The 13,984-nt window shown below is 44.1% G+C and overlaps 1 protein-coding gene across 2 annotated transcripts in view; it reads right to left on the reverse strand.

The window, feature by feature from the left end:
* SYN3 (synapsin III) overlaps positions 1 to 13,984 on the reverse strand; it is a 184,693-nt gene that overhangs the window by 149,662 nt on the left and 21,047 nt on the right. For both annotated transcript variants that reach the window (XM_066183998.1, XM_066183999.1), the window contains one exon: positions 3,077 to 3,134. In XM_066183998.1, the coding sequence (XP_066040095.1) occupies positions 3,077 to 3,134 (58 nt within the window). The remainder of the gene's footprint in view (positions 1 to 3,076; positions 3,135 to 13,984) is intronic.

A 13,984-nucleotide genomic window follows, 5' to 3' on the forward strand; every position in this document is an offset into this window, starting at 1 on the left:
AAAATAAGCTGAACAGTGGGAACAAGTGAATGAGCTGTGCAAGAAAAATGCATGTCAGACGGACAGACGGACCCACCTCGTCACAGCAGGAAACGGTGGGAAGGAGATGGGTGAACAAACAACAGGAATAAAATATATAGATGGACCTTCTGGCTTCATGACTCCCCTTTCACACTTTTCACCCCACTCCACCAACAATTAGCCAATGCTAGGAAAGATGTCTCTGAACATATTAAAATTCCTTTGGGAAATATCTGCAGGAAAGGTACCCTGAAGGTGGTGGATTCTTTTAAAGAGGTGCTGCTTGCTCTTGCCTGCTGTGTCCCTCATTGGTCCATGCAGGGCACAGGACTGGAAAAGCCCATCAGAGCCACAGGGTCTAAACCCTTGGCACCGTGTCATGAAACCCTTACTTGTATTTCTAGAGAAAAGAACTGGAGATGCCTACACTGCAGTTCTGAAAGCTAGAAATCACCAGGCAAGTAAAAGCAACAACATGGATCAAAATCTAAGCAGCTTATTTTTAGCATAAAATAGAGATAGTATTTTTAGACTCCGCTATTCTCTTAAAGCTTAGAGCTTTACCCACACTGGGTAAAACTTAAACCATCAGGGTTTTAATCAGAATAGGTCAAATAGATTTTCAATTTTGGATCAGTGTTTCGATCAGTCTCATGAATGACTATCATTGCTACAGAAGTGGAAAAAAACCCAAATAAGCAAAATGTAATCCAAATTGCCTCCAAAGAAAAAGGGACCATGACTCAGGAGGGCACTTGGACTGGCTTTACACCACCAAAACCATTCACCTCTCTCCCTCCAGCCAGGAGGAAGAAGGGAACAGTGCTGCTTGCCTGGTTTCCCTAAATGGTGGACAGTAATAAATCCTTCAGCCTTTAAAGCACATTATAAATATGGTTTCAGTGTTACACTGAAGATCAGAGAAGAAACAAAGGTGGAAAACAAAGTCAGGCTTCACATTCATTTTAATGAATGACAGAAGGGTGGTGTACACGCCACAGTGTCCCTGCCAGCTCTCTCCTCATACACTGGCACCAGGTGATGCCCACAGTAGCCACTGTCTCTTCCTGGGGATAATGGATGTGAAGAACTAGGGCCTGGGGTTGCTATCAAGGTCATGCAATTCACTCAGTACTAAAGAACCAGAAAACCTTATTTGAGAGTCCATAACACCTATTTTCATACAAGCTGAGACTTGCAGAAGCAGCTCCTTGAGCAGCAGTATGTTATTCAACAGTCTCTTCCCTGTGTATTACCCAGTGTCTATTATGAACTGGATTCACCTCTTGCAGAAACTTAGTATCGTGAAACATCTGCCTGTTTCTTGAATTCAGCTGAAGTGAACCAATGTGTTCCACAGAGCTGGGTGTGGGGGACAGACAGAGCAGGACAGCATGATCACATATGTCCTGCATCCCTCAGAGGATCGGGGAGGCAGCCTGGAGAGCTGGTAGGGGTGGTAAAACCAGATTAGATAACTGACTTTCCACTGCTGAGAGAGGGAGAGACACTGCTGCTTTCAGCACTCCTGCTCCATTACAAATAAGTGATGTCGCGACTTTCAAAAAATATCACCCGCTATCCTATTCTGCTTCCCCCACAGACTGCTAAAATGGCTTGCTTAGAAAGAATAAGATGTAACAGACATGGATATGAAAAAGGAGGAGAAAAAGTTCAAACCAACTACTGAACATCCTGGAAGAGTGGCAAAAGAGCTAGCATGGTCAGTAAAAGTAAGGCAGTGTTTTTTTTCCCCAATGTGGTTTTTCAAGAATATTTAACATTTGGATATTTCCTTTCATTGCTTTCTGCCATTCAAACTTCTTTGTTATTTAGCTTTTCAGATCAGAAGTGGTTTTTCTCCTATAAAATCTAAAAAAATTCCTAAGGCAAACTGTATTTCTGGCTGAGTTTATAATGTGTGGTTATCTGAAACAGGATCAAAATGGAAAAATGATAAACTAAATGAACTTACTGAGTGGACCAAATGGTTCAAGAAGTGCCTACAAGTCAAACTCTGTGATGGAGAGTTTATTCAGAACTGAAAAGCCAGGTTAAGGCTGGTGTACCATGACACAGTCTGCGTGCCATTTAGGGGAGAGTTCTAGGAGTGAAGACTGGTAAGCTGAGAACTCACAGAGAAAGATATGGACCATGTTGATGAACACAGTTATTCCCCCCTTTTTTTCTCTTTCATAAGAAAACCGTGGGAGAACATTCATTTTTCAGGTAGAGAGGGTCAGCATTCAGCTTTAGGGGACATGTTCCCATGACAGTTTAGGCTCCTGGACTACCTGAGGAAAAGGAGAAGGGAAGACTCTAGATAAATAGGGTAGGAGCAATGAATGAGAATAAAAGATCAAGAAATACTGGGCAAAGATGGATGGACAAAGTAAGAAGGGACCAAAAAGCCAGAGTCTGAAGGATGCAGTGCCTCTCTCTTGACCTTAACAATAGGCAAGAGGGGGCTGGGGTCAGATTCAAGGACTGCCACTGACAATGCAGCTTCTGTGTTTCCCTGGGGAAATAGTGATCCAGATGGGAAATGTCATCATCCCTTCTCCTTCTGAGGTCTGGAGGAGTCAAGATCAGCTCCCTGCCCACTAGTGGAGGCTGGGTTGCCTAATCTGAGTGGCGGGGAGAGGAAAAGTGGAGATAGCCAGGGTCCTTGTTTTTCACTCCTCAACTCTCCTACCCACTGGGGGCTTCATTCCCTTGGGCAATGCTGCAGTCACTATGTGGCCATGAAAGCTGCAGGGGCCTGGCCATGGTCCTCACCAGCGGAATTGCATTATGGCCTCAGTCAGTATGGGACTTTTTTTTGACAGACAATGCACCAACACACAGAGCAGGGGACAGACCCCAACATGAAGAGGCTTCAGCTGAAATGAATGTCTGGTGGTGCCAAGGCTACCAGGGAAACAGAATGTGTCCAGTGCCCAGTGGAGCGCTTAAAAAAACAGGCTATGAACCTCATTACTGTTTCTGGGACAGATTACCTCTCCCTAGCCATGTCCACATACATTCCTTAGAGAGAAATTCACTTGTCACTGACCTGTTCCACTCGGATATCAAATTCTCCATTCACTTTCTTCCCCTGGAAATATTTGGCCCTGCAGAAGAAACAAGAGAGACAAACATGGTTAAATAAGATTTTTTCTTTCATTACATACTGTTTTGCTTCTGCATTTCCTTTTCTGCTGAAGAATTTCCATCCAGGTCACAGCATGTTTTTCTAATTCCTATCTTCTTTTAGCTTTCTGTTCTCCTGGAGAAACCTGCCAAGCCAGATGAAAACCACATTGGAAAGTTCCTTCAAGGCTTGTTACTTTTTCATTTAATTTTCAAACTGAAAATCAGATGTTCTCCTAATCTTTTCCAGGGAACAACTCTAATCAGTGATTCCTTGCTATATCTCATTTAATACTCAATCTTTATTCTGTAAAAGGAGAGCAACATATGGCACAGCATCAGGAACTTCTGATGTTGAGCAAGGAGCTTTATCATCACAGCTGAAGTACTTGTGAAGCCTGTTCTCATGCTCTTTGCTCTAGAGCTGCTTCTCACTTCTGTTTCTTTTTGCTGTTGATTTAGGGAAACTGTATCTGCATCTCTACACCGTCACTGATGAAGGATCTCCTCTGAACTGAGGAAACTGTGTTTGCTTTGGGGTTGAACACTGCTGTGAGAAGAGCATACACCTTCCACCACCTCTGTTCCTATGTCCCCACACTATGCAGGCAACAAAGCACTTTGAGAAGTTGTTAATGCGAGGGGAAGGCTGACAGTAGTGCTGGAGAAGAAAACAGAGGAAAAAGACAAGCAGTTTTAGCTTCTTGTATTCATGTTTGTGTATAATGCCCTTTATATTGATTGGTCAGTGGGGAAATTGCCACTATAAATTTCCCCGTGAGTATTTCTCCCCAGTTCTTCCTCTCACCAAACAAGCTTGACAGAAGAAAATACAAATTTATTTTGTCAGTCCTCCTCCCCTATAAACTTTCAGAAGGCCATGTAGGCTCCAAGGGGCTCTTCTATTTGTAAAGCACAGAAAACAGTTTAGTCCTGCAAGAGCTGTTTTCAGAGACAAAGTAACTCTGGGTTCTGTTTCAAATTGGCAAAGACAGGACAGAATAAAGAAGTAAAGGAAAATTAGGGGAAGCCAACTATGCTCCCTATTTTATAGTATAAGAAAAAAAAAAGAAAAAAAAAGAAAAAAAAAAAGCTGACTCACATTATTACCATGTGTCTATTTGTTACCATAAAGAAAGGAAAAAGGAAAGACAGTAGGAAGGTAGTTTTCCCCATGGCTGAAACACACCAGTTTATAGCTGAATGCTCCCCTCCCCCAGAAATGTGATGTGTAAATAAAAAAGTTGTTTTGTCATTCTGGCTCAAAATGAAATCAAAATTTTTCATTGTAATAGAAAAATACATTAAAAATGTCAAAAGCTTTCTGCTTAATTCTAACAAGGATATCTGAATGCTGTATCACACTTCCCTTCCCAGATAGCCCATCCATCAGCATGGTGCAAATAAGACTTCTGCATAGGAGAGGGACAATGTAGCAACCAGGCGTAACCACGAACAGGTGACTTGAACAACCCCTGTTTGATTTAACAAGTAGGTCTCTGGACATTTTTCCTTCTTTGTTTGAGTTTATGAGCGTTGCATGTAAAAAAACAACTCAGCAGACAAGTTAAGACATCATGCCTCTAACAATAAACAGGAACTCTAAATGCACTTAATAATTCCATTAAATTTCTGAAGGGATGGCTCAAGAGAGTCTGGCAACATTCCTCACTCCTAAACATTGGGGATATTGCTGGAACTAGTGACTTCTTAAAAACTGCAATAAGCTTTCAGAAGGCTCACAGGAACTGGTCTGAAATTTGAGGCACGCTATTCCCTGGTACAAGTTGGTTTTTATTCCCAGCATGCTCATAATATATATTCCTTACCCACATTTATGAAACACACTTCCTCCCTCTATGGCCTCTCCTCTTTGTTGACCAGCTGGTTGCAAACTCCTTGGTGATGCTTTGCTTCAGCTTGAAATGAAGTGTGATTTACCACAGTCCTCAGCCTGGTTCAGATGCAGCAAAGAGGCTTCCACTGCCTGGTCCAGGAAATTAGCCTCCACATGGCTACAAAATCATCTTTCTCCTCTCCGCAGTACTGGCTGGGCTTATGGCTGGTCACATAGAGGGCCCGTCCAGTGTTAGGAGTTGTGAGCAGTACAAGGGACCTCAGCTTAGACACTGTGTGACCTCTCCATCCTATCCCTCTTTCCATGCAGGTTGTCTCATCCAATGTCCCTAGAACTTTCCTTTAACAGTACAATATATCACTTTTGTTCTAAGACAGCCCCTCAGGAAGCTTAACCTGCTCTGAGTGTCTATGAAGACTACAGGTGCCAAGCAATTCACAGCCAAGGATTTTGGTCTGCCCATCATTTTGACACAGCCCAAGGTAGAGAATAAAACGTATCTTACTGAAATATCTCTGAAGTGGATGGAGTGATGTTTTCAATTCTCACCTGGGGTTTTGGAGCCCCTGGGTAGTAGATGCTATCACACTGAAGTGAAAAATGGCCTTAGAATCCTCCTGGAGCCCCTTACATTTTAAGCAAGCTGGAATCATTGCTGATGCTCTGGAAGCATCATACCTCTTGCAAGAGAGAGACTCTTTTGGACAGTTCTGTACAATGTCTGAAGTGGCTTGTGGTTATTACAGTGGGCATGAGACAGAGGAAAAGAAGACCATGCTGCTATGATGGGGACGCATGAGAAAGAGAGATGGATGTTTCTGGCAGTCTCATGGCTGTACAAGGTATTTGTGGATGCTCTCTGCCCCAAAACCACCTGAGCAAGTCTCTACCAGACCTCTGTCTAGGACTTGACTGCTGCAGAGTTGTCTAGGCAGCTTGTAGTGCAGCAGACGAGCTGTGCCCAGAAGACCAGGCCAAAAACTTTCTGGGAACCTTGTAAGTGTCTCCACTCACCTTCAGCATAGCCAGCTCCCAGTGATGAGAGGAGCAGCTCATGGCCCCAGAAGGGCTCAATGTCCCCAGTGTGAGACACTGGGCAAGCCACTTGCCACACAGACCCATTGCCTCCCCCAGGCAGTCTGCAGCACTGACCGCTGCTTGGCTGGCCACCCCTTTATTTTAAAGCATGTCAGATGTTCAGCTCAGCAGAACACAGAGCTGTAATTTGGCTAGGCAGAGTGCAGATGGGCTGGTGTGGTTGCTGTGATCTCAGTGAATTAGCATGTAAACATGTTTTGACTGAAGAAAACGGCAGGGCCATGCTCAAGAGCAGTTCCTGGGTGGGATTTACAGAGCGGGCAGTCGATTTAAATGTGGCCCCATAGACTGGGAGGGAGGAAGCACCGTGATAAGCAGCCAAATGTCTGCCCTGGCTTGCAGGGAAGAAGCTTGCCTTGAACCCCTCTCTTTTTCTGATTAAGAAGCTGCATGCTCTGGAAAAAGATGTATTTTCTGGGTGCAAAGGCATCAAACAAACATAACTTTTGCTTTCTGCCTCAGCTCTGACATGATTACAGGGACAAAAGAAACCCAATGCCTCTTCTTATGAAGTAATCTGGAAAGGATAGAACTTTATTTTGCAGAGATATTCTGTAAACCAGCCCCAGTCTGCCTCAATTACCATTGTTTGAGGAAGCATATGCAACAATTTTCTGTCAGATACGGAGTGTACCTTTAACAGCGGCAGGGAATAATAAATGATCAATTCACCTCCCGTTACCTACCTCAGGCTAATTCACACATTTTCAGATCTTCCTAGGAGAGACCTCAGTGGAACAGATACAACAAATATTGGAATGCTGTCCTGGAAACTGGGAAGCCATTTTTCAGATGAACTAATAAGCCTGTGCCCAAATCCCCTGTGATGTGAGTGAACCCTGACTCACATCTGTGTCACTGTTCAACAGAGGTCTCAAGCTACAAACTCAAGAGCTGGCTTTTCCCTTCAACACAAAAATGGGCTCTCCTCACTGAGAGCATGCAAAAGAAGGACACTAGGATTTTGTAATGGCAAATTCCTCCAAGTCCTCTCACAGAGCTTGTGCCTCTGGTTCAAGACACAACAAGCAGAGAAAACCAAGCCAAGCTTTGCATAAAAACCACTTCTTATCTGCAGCAGGAAGCAGCCTTTCCTATGCTATGGAGGGGTCAGAGCAAAACATAAAGAAGAGAGAAATGCATGGGACTCTTGGGGGGAGGTGAGCAAGGGATTGGGTGGAAGAAAGAAGGAGAGAAATGGTAAGAAGAGACTGGAGTAAACAAATTAAAAGGCATCCGTTGGTAAATTCTGGAATTGTCTGAATTACTTCCCTAGTATCACAACACACATATTTCTCTTGAGCCCTTGGGAAAATAAGGCATGTAATTTCTTTCTGGATAATCCAGGAAAAGGCGAGACTGAAGCCCTCTGGTTTGGGTGTAGGGGCACCTTGGGGAGGGTGAGGAGCTGGTGAGCTGCTGGATAAAATCCCCATGTCAAAGGGCCTGGGGGCCCAAGTGATGCACAAGGCACTCACTGTATGTTCGCATTGTCTCCTTCATAAAAGGGGCTGGGACTGGGAAAAAGGAGGCAGTTTCCAGGATACTGGCCAGCAGCTGCTGGAATGCCCGACCCCCCCAGCCCCTACACGCTATAAGGGCAGCAGGGAGGGAAGGGGGAGGAGAGATGCATTTGTGCCCTTTTTTTTTTTTTTTTTTTTTTTTTTTTTTTCCCAAGGGTGAAAATAAGTAAGGCTTTCCTTTCAGGAGCCAGTTCTCACTCACTCCACCACTTTTCCCCACTTTAGAAATTCTCAGCTGTACATAGTAAGGAATTTTGAGATGGTCAACTCCTGACTGGCTAGGGCATAGGGATGGGAAAAATCACTCCATAAATGCTGAGGTCTACAAACTGCTGGAGCTTTTGTCCGCATCTACTTTGGCCCAGAGACCTTTATGCAGTGCTCAGCTGTGAAATGGACTGGTTGGTAATTAATACTCATTCTGCAAGAGTACCTTGGGGCAAGAGGTGGGGGTGTCAGAATGGTAGATAAGAGCGATGGGTGTGTGCTTTGACACCTCAGAAAACAAGGTTGAATTAAATTAAAAGTTAAATGGACCAGAGGCAAGTGCAGAAAGAAGGAAAAGGTACTCACACTGTACGTACCAACAGGGAAGGACCAATGAGTAAATCTCAGGTTTGTGGTGGGTGAAGAGGTAACCCGAAATATACTGACACTTTGCCAGGAGCTCCTTTGAAGTTTCAGCTCCAACCCTGGGGCATAGCAGGGCTGTGACCAGCCCTGCTCCTCCCTGGGGCAAAATCACCTTGCTCTTGGTGCTGTAACCACCTGTCTTGCTGTGGCCACCGAAGGGAGAGCCAGCTCTGCAGCACCACAGGTGTATCCTCAGTGTCCTCGGTCGGGCTGTGGGAACAGATTTCTTTTGTTGCCTTCTGGGAGGAGCCACAAAACCCAGCCCACTCTGGTTACTGGAAAATGCCCCTGAAACATTTTTAGTTATGGGATCACATCAAGGGAAGGAATGCCTCGCCCGAAGGGGTTGTGCTGGGCTCTGATGGCCATATGGGTTTTTTTTGGCTAAAGGAAGTCCTCCTGGTGAGGTCCTTGATGAGATCTGAGGTCCCACCCTACAGGGCTGGATTTTCTTGGCTTGAATGCAGATGGAAAGGGAAGATTTGGGGCAGCAAGGGAGAGGGTTTTTAAAATTTTCTTTTGTGAGTCCTCCCTTTCTGAAGGCCTGTTTTCCGGGGAGACCTGGCTTGGCAAGCCACCAGCACTTTAACAGTCGCAGACACAGCCATTCAGGCCACTCATTCTATTCAAGGAATTGTGGAGTCTCACACAAAAGTGGCCTCCCAGAATCTTCCTGTGCCACCTCCTGCTCATCAAACAGGGGTAATCAAAGCCATCCCCCCACGAAGAGAAGAAGCACTAGTTAGTGCAGCACTATTGCTTTTGGGCACAGCTTTTTGTGCTTCTCCAAGCTGTCAGAATAGGAAGGACACTTTGCTGTAGGTCTGGTCCCCCACCCAGGCTGTACTGTGGTCACATTCCTCCTGCCCACAAAGAGCTGGGAGTAGGAGGGTAGGGGGTGGAGGTGGGGTACTGCATTAAGTACAACACGAGGCAGCAATTTGATTTTGTGTATTATCAAAATAGTGCATTGCTGGAACATTTCTATATTGCTAAATCTAAATAATATGGCCTGGAGCTGTTTGCAAGGGGTATCACTTTTGTTGAGGATTTTGCAGCATTTTTTTTCCCCCGCTTACTTCAGTTCTCCTTGAATCTGAGGAGCAGTAGAATTGGCCTAACTTGGACCAACCCTGGGGCAGAGCTGTGGACTTTCAGGCAGAAGCAATCTGGCTCACAAATCTTGAGAAATGTATCTGAGGGTTGGGTTTGTTGGAGGCTTTTTTTTATAAATATGTACAGGACAAGGCAGGACATTCTGAGGTTAAATTCTATGCATTTATAGGAACTCTGGTAAAGTAATTAAGAACTCAGATTTGACTTCCATTAGCATAGTTATAACCTGGTGGGGAATGTTTTCCATATTCCTTGTGTCTATTTTTGCAATGATACTAATCCTTTACATTTCTGTATCACCTTTCATTTAGGGGGACTAGATCCCAAGATACTTTACATATGCAGGGCAAAAATACAGACAGACGTGATGGTGCTATACCTAAAACAGATTGGAAAGTGATGTGATAAATGCAATCTCTTGAAAACTTTTGACAGCCTTGCCTCCTTTTCACCCCTATGTCTGTATGCTGGGGAATGCAGAAACTCTCCATACTGCTCCCAGGTGTGCACATGTGCACATACAAACACACAAACTCATTTAACACAAACTTGCCTCCACTTTCTGCTTTCCACTCCTCAAAAAGTAGAATTTGGCTAGAAGTGTAGGAACAAAAATATTTGGTCCTGGGTAGATAAAGCTAAATGATGAAAATATAAGGTCTTTTTAACCAGATTTGTGAAAACACGGATTTTATGTGCAAGTTTTTTCAAATTATTGCTGCATTGCTGCACAGAACTTGTGAAACCTTGAAAGCTCACCACTGTGTAAAAAAACCTTATAATATTCTATTGTCAGTGACCACCATGATAGATGATTTGGGACTTTCTTATCAGGAAATATAGACAAAAGTTTGCAATTTTACCAGCAAATTCCTAAGTTCAAGCTTAAACTCCAAAACTTCTCAATATGTTTAAATGAGTTAGGTACAGAGATACTCCTCTTAATGGGAGCCTCAGTATATCACCTTCGGCCTACTGAAAGCATGAAATGACTCATGACGCTCATTTAATATTTTTAAAAGGAATTCCTTGAAAAAACCCCAGGATTTAGGAATTCCCATGTTACTAAAATTCAGTATTAAACTTATTATTTCACAATCAATTTTTTAGGCAAATAACATATTTAGGGCTCAATATTTTCATGTTTCAGAAGTAAAAATTATTTTCTTTTTAAAAGAAATTGATAATTTCCTTTGACCAGTATAAAACAATAATCCTGTCAAATCAGTCCATAATTAAACCTGAATCATGACGTTATTGTTATACAAAGAACCATTTCAAATATTTTAAGAGGATTTCATTCAGTGTTAATTAGGGTTTCTCTCTTCCTTGATCCTAAAATTTTTGTAGACACTACGTTCAGGCAGATTTGGCTGCAAACAAAAGGGGAGAAAAACAATTCCTAAAATATCCTCTGTGACTTATTTTTTGGTGAAGCATTTCACAATCCTCATGCGTGCAACTGCTGCACAGAGGGCACATGCATTTTGGGCAAGGCAGCAAACATAGCACTTAGAGCTCTGGAAACAGCCTGAAACATGGACAAAACCCATTAATGGCTTTGAAAAGCCATATGAACTGAACTGTTTCACAAACAAAACAGATATCCAGCAAATGCAACAAGAACAACTTTGTTATGCTGTCTGGTCCTGAAAGAAATGCTTTTAGCATGTGTGGCTAATAGGAGCCTTAGCTGTGCTTGATCACTTCCCCCATAAGCTGTTTAAACATGAGGCATAAGGCTGGAAAGCTGAGCCCTTTCACAGAGGATGGGGGTTAATAATTCACAGTGCAAAATCCTATTTGATCTGCTGAGAAATTCAACCCAGCTAGAACATAATTTTGCTTAACAGCATGGTGGGCGAGGAAGTTGCCAGAGGTGGGATGCTTCCCTCCTGGCTGAGGTCAGGCTGCTGGAGCTGGCCCATGTGCCACCACCTGGAGTTCTGCTGCCCCCCTTCCTCATGGTCCTGCTCCCATTTGCTATGTGTTCAACACAGGCACGTGTATTCATGTCTGATCTCCATTTTCTCTGGCAGCTGCAGTAGGTGAGTTGTGGATGCATTTTTGGAAGTTCCCCAAGGCACAGATACTCCCAGCCTACCAGAAGGAGCCTCATCCTCCAGGTGGAGGCTCCCCAGCTGAGAAATGTGCCAATTATGACAGAAGAGAAGCCAAGCTTTTCCCTGGTGTGTTGATGCACGGGTACATTCACTGCTGTGTGTGCCTCTGAGGGCTGCCTGTCAAAGCCAAGAGCACAAGGGAGCTGTATGGGTAGGATTTTCCTCTCATGCACATCCTACACATGGCAATTCACTGCATGCTTCCTTGTAATGTCTAGAGCTGCGTCTTTGAGGAGAATGGAAAATTGGTGAAAATGTTGCCACTTTAACAGAAAGCTGGGTGAGTTCCCTTGTTCTTAATAGAATACCTTTCTTTTACTGCTGCTAATGCAGAAAGCAGCTGATCGTATTCTGTGGGACTCACATTGGTTTTATAGTACTTTGCCTCTGGAATAAACCAGAGCATATTGCATGTCAAGAACAGCAAGGATTTTATGGTGTAAGACAGGCCATGTATTCCCATGGATGTTCTTTCTTTCCTTCAGACTCTGAGAGAAATTTAGTGCTATACTGCGCCATCAGAGACATAGTAGGTCCTCAAAAATAGAAAGGATTGTTATTTTTCATTTCAAAGTGCATTCAACGTGTATTTTCTCTATTTGGGCTGTTTCATCGAGCACTTGGCCACACCTCATCCTAACCCACAACTGCAGCCCTTTGCTGTAATACAAACAGTGATGATAAATATACGTCTGGCTTGGCAATATTGCTACAGTCTTCAATTCTGAGAAAGTGTTTTCATTTAGAGAAGAGAAATCAAACGGTAGATTCCACCGTCTCTCACCATTTCTGTCCATGAACAAGCTGATCCTTGTCGTAAACCCTGTGTAACTTGCTCGGGGGGAGGAGGCACTGTGGAAGGCTCTCATCCTTGAAATAAGGGCAGCACATCGGTAGTTATTTCTTTGGGATATTTTTAGTTAACTATTTCAAAAGGAGAAGGAAAGACTTTCTTGAAAAGCAAATACAAAGGTTTCACAAGTAGAAAGACCACAGCAGGTAGAGGTGAAATGTATTACAAACATGATGCTCCTTCCAAAGCAGAATCACTAGCACAATGCGCTGTTGTTCACCTTCCAAAGTCTGGGACTGTTTCTGTATGTGATGCAGAGTGGATAGTCAGAATCCCTGGATAATCAGCTTCATCAGCAGGGCTCTCACAATGCAAACACTGCTTCCTGAGGCTGCTCAGCCTGAACTCACATAGCATCCTGCCTGAGACCAAGACGGTGACTGGCATTGCTCAGAAGTAGCTCACCAAAAATAAACATCCACGGAGCCATGGAGCTACTGCTCCTCAGTGCTACTCTCAAGGGCTCACTGAGTTTCCTGGAGACAAAAAAAACCAACCAGGAGAAAGCACTCATGGCCCACTGGAATGATTGCATTGGTATGCTCACTCAGAAAGGACCAGCCTTTAAGCTGGGGAAGTTTCCAGGCATGTATTTCTGTCCATGCTACAAAGAGCCATGGCAGGAAGGGTTAGTAATCTTCTTTCCTTGTTTTGCACGTCATACATACATCAGGGCATGATCATTAATTCATACACTAATTTTGTTCAGTGTCCTCACAGCCTTAGAGAAAGTAAAGGCAGGGAGCCTTTGCAAGCAGCATTTGATACCTGCAAACTCTTGGGTTGAGTCAGAGAGGTGGAATGAATGAAAGGGGGATCCCATCATTCCTAGAAACTTCTAAGTCATAGACAGCAGAGGGATAGCCAAGACAGCAGGATGTGAGGAGTGCTTACAGGAGTGGAGGAGTGAGGACAGCATGGGTAGCGTTGCTTAAAGGAAGGTATATTTCCTTTTTATATATCCCAGCTGCTGCTCCCTCAGCAAGCTCAGTTCACAGACCACAAAGCCTGCATGACAGAACAGCAGCTGGGAGATATAAAGGCAGGGATTCAAATGAAGTGTGTGTATTTTAAAACATGAAAACACTGCAGCAGGGTCCAGCCCCTCCTTGTCTTTTGCTCTGCCCTGACTACCTCCAGCACCATTAATCTCAAGGAAAAACTAGATTGGCCTTTGAGCTAGGGCTTTCCTCTCTGATTACAGTGTTTGGACTACACAGTGCTGGCTAAGCCCCAAATGCTGGGGCTGTGAGTCAAAAGCACTCCCATTCCCAGATGGAGGATGCTGTGTTAAGGGACTGCCACCTGGCAGCATCTCTAAGGAACTGCACACTTTGCAGAGACAGGCTAGTGAGCATCAGCCGCGAGAGACTTGCGGGGCACCCTGGAGAGATCAGGTCTGGTTGAGCCAGACTGATATTGCTGACTGATGGAGCTTGTGTTGTGGGGCTGCTACTGTGATGAAAGACACTAGACCAGGGAAACATTCATGGTGACAGCCTTGCCAGGGATTTTCCCACTCACTTAAGATGTTGTTCTTCCTTTGAGAAAAATCCCACTGTTTTGCCTCTCTTACTTCAAGCTGGCTGAAGATGCCTGACCTAGTTGTACTCAGTCATGGTCTCTT

Source organism: Chamaea fasciata, unplaced genomic scaffold (assembly GCF_029207755.1).
Source record: "Chamaea fasciata isolate MVZ Bird 193981 ecotype frontalis unplaced genomic scaffold, bChaFas1.0.hap1 SCAF_5, whole genome shotgun sequence".
In the NCBI taxonomy this organism is placed as follows: domain Eukaryota; kingdom Metazoa; phylum Chordata; class Aves; order Passeriformes; family Sylviidae; genus Chamaea; species Chamaea fasciata.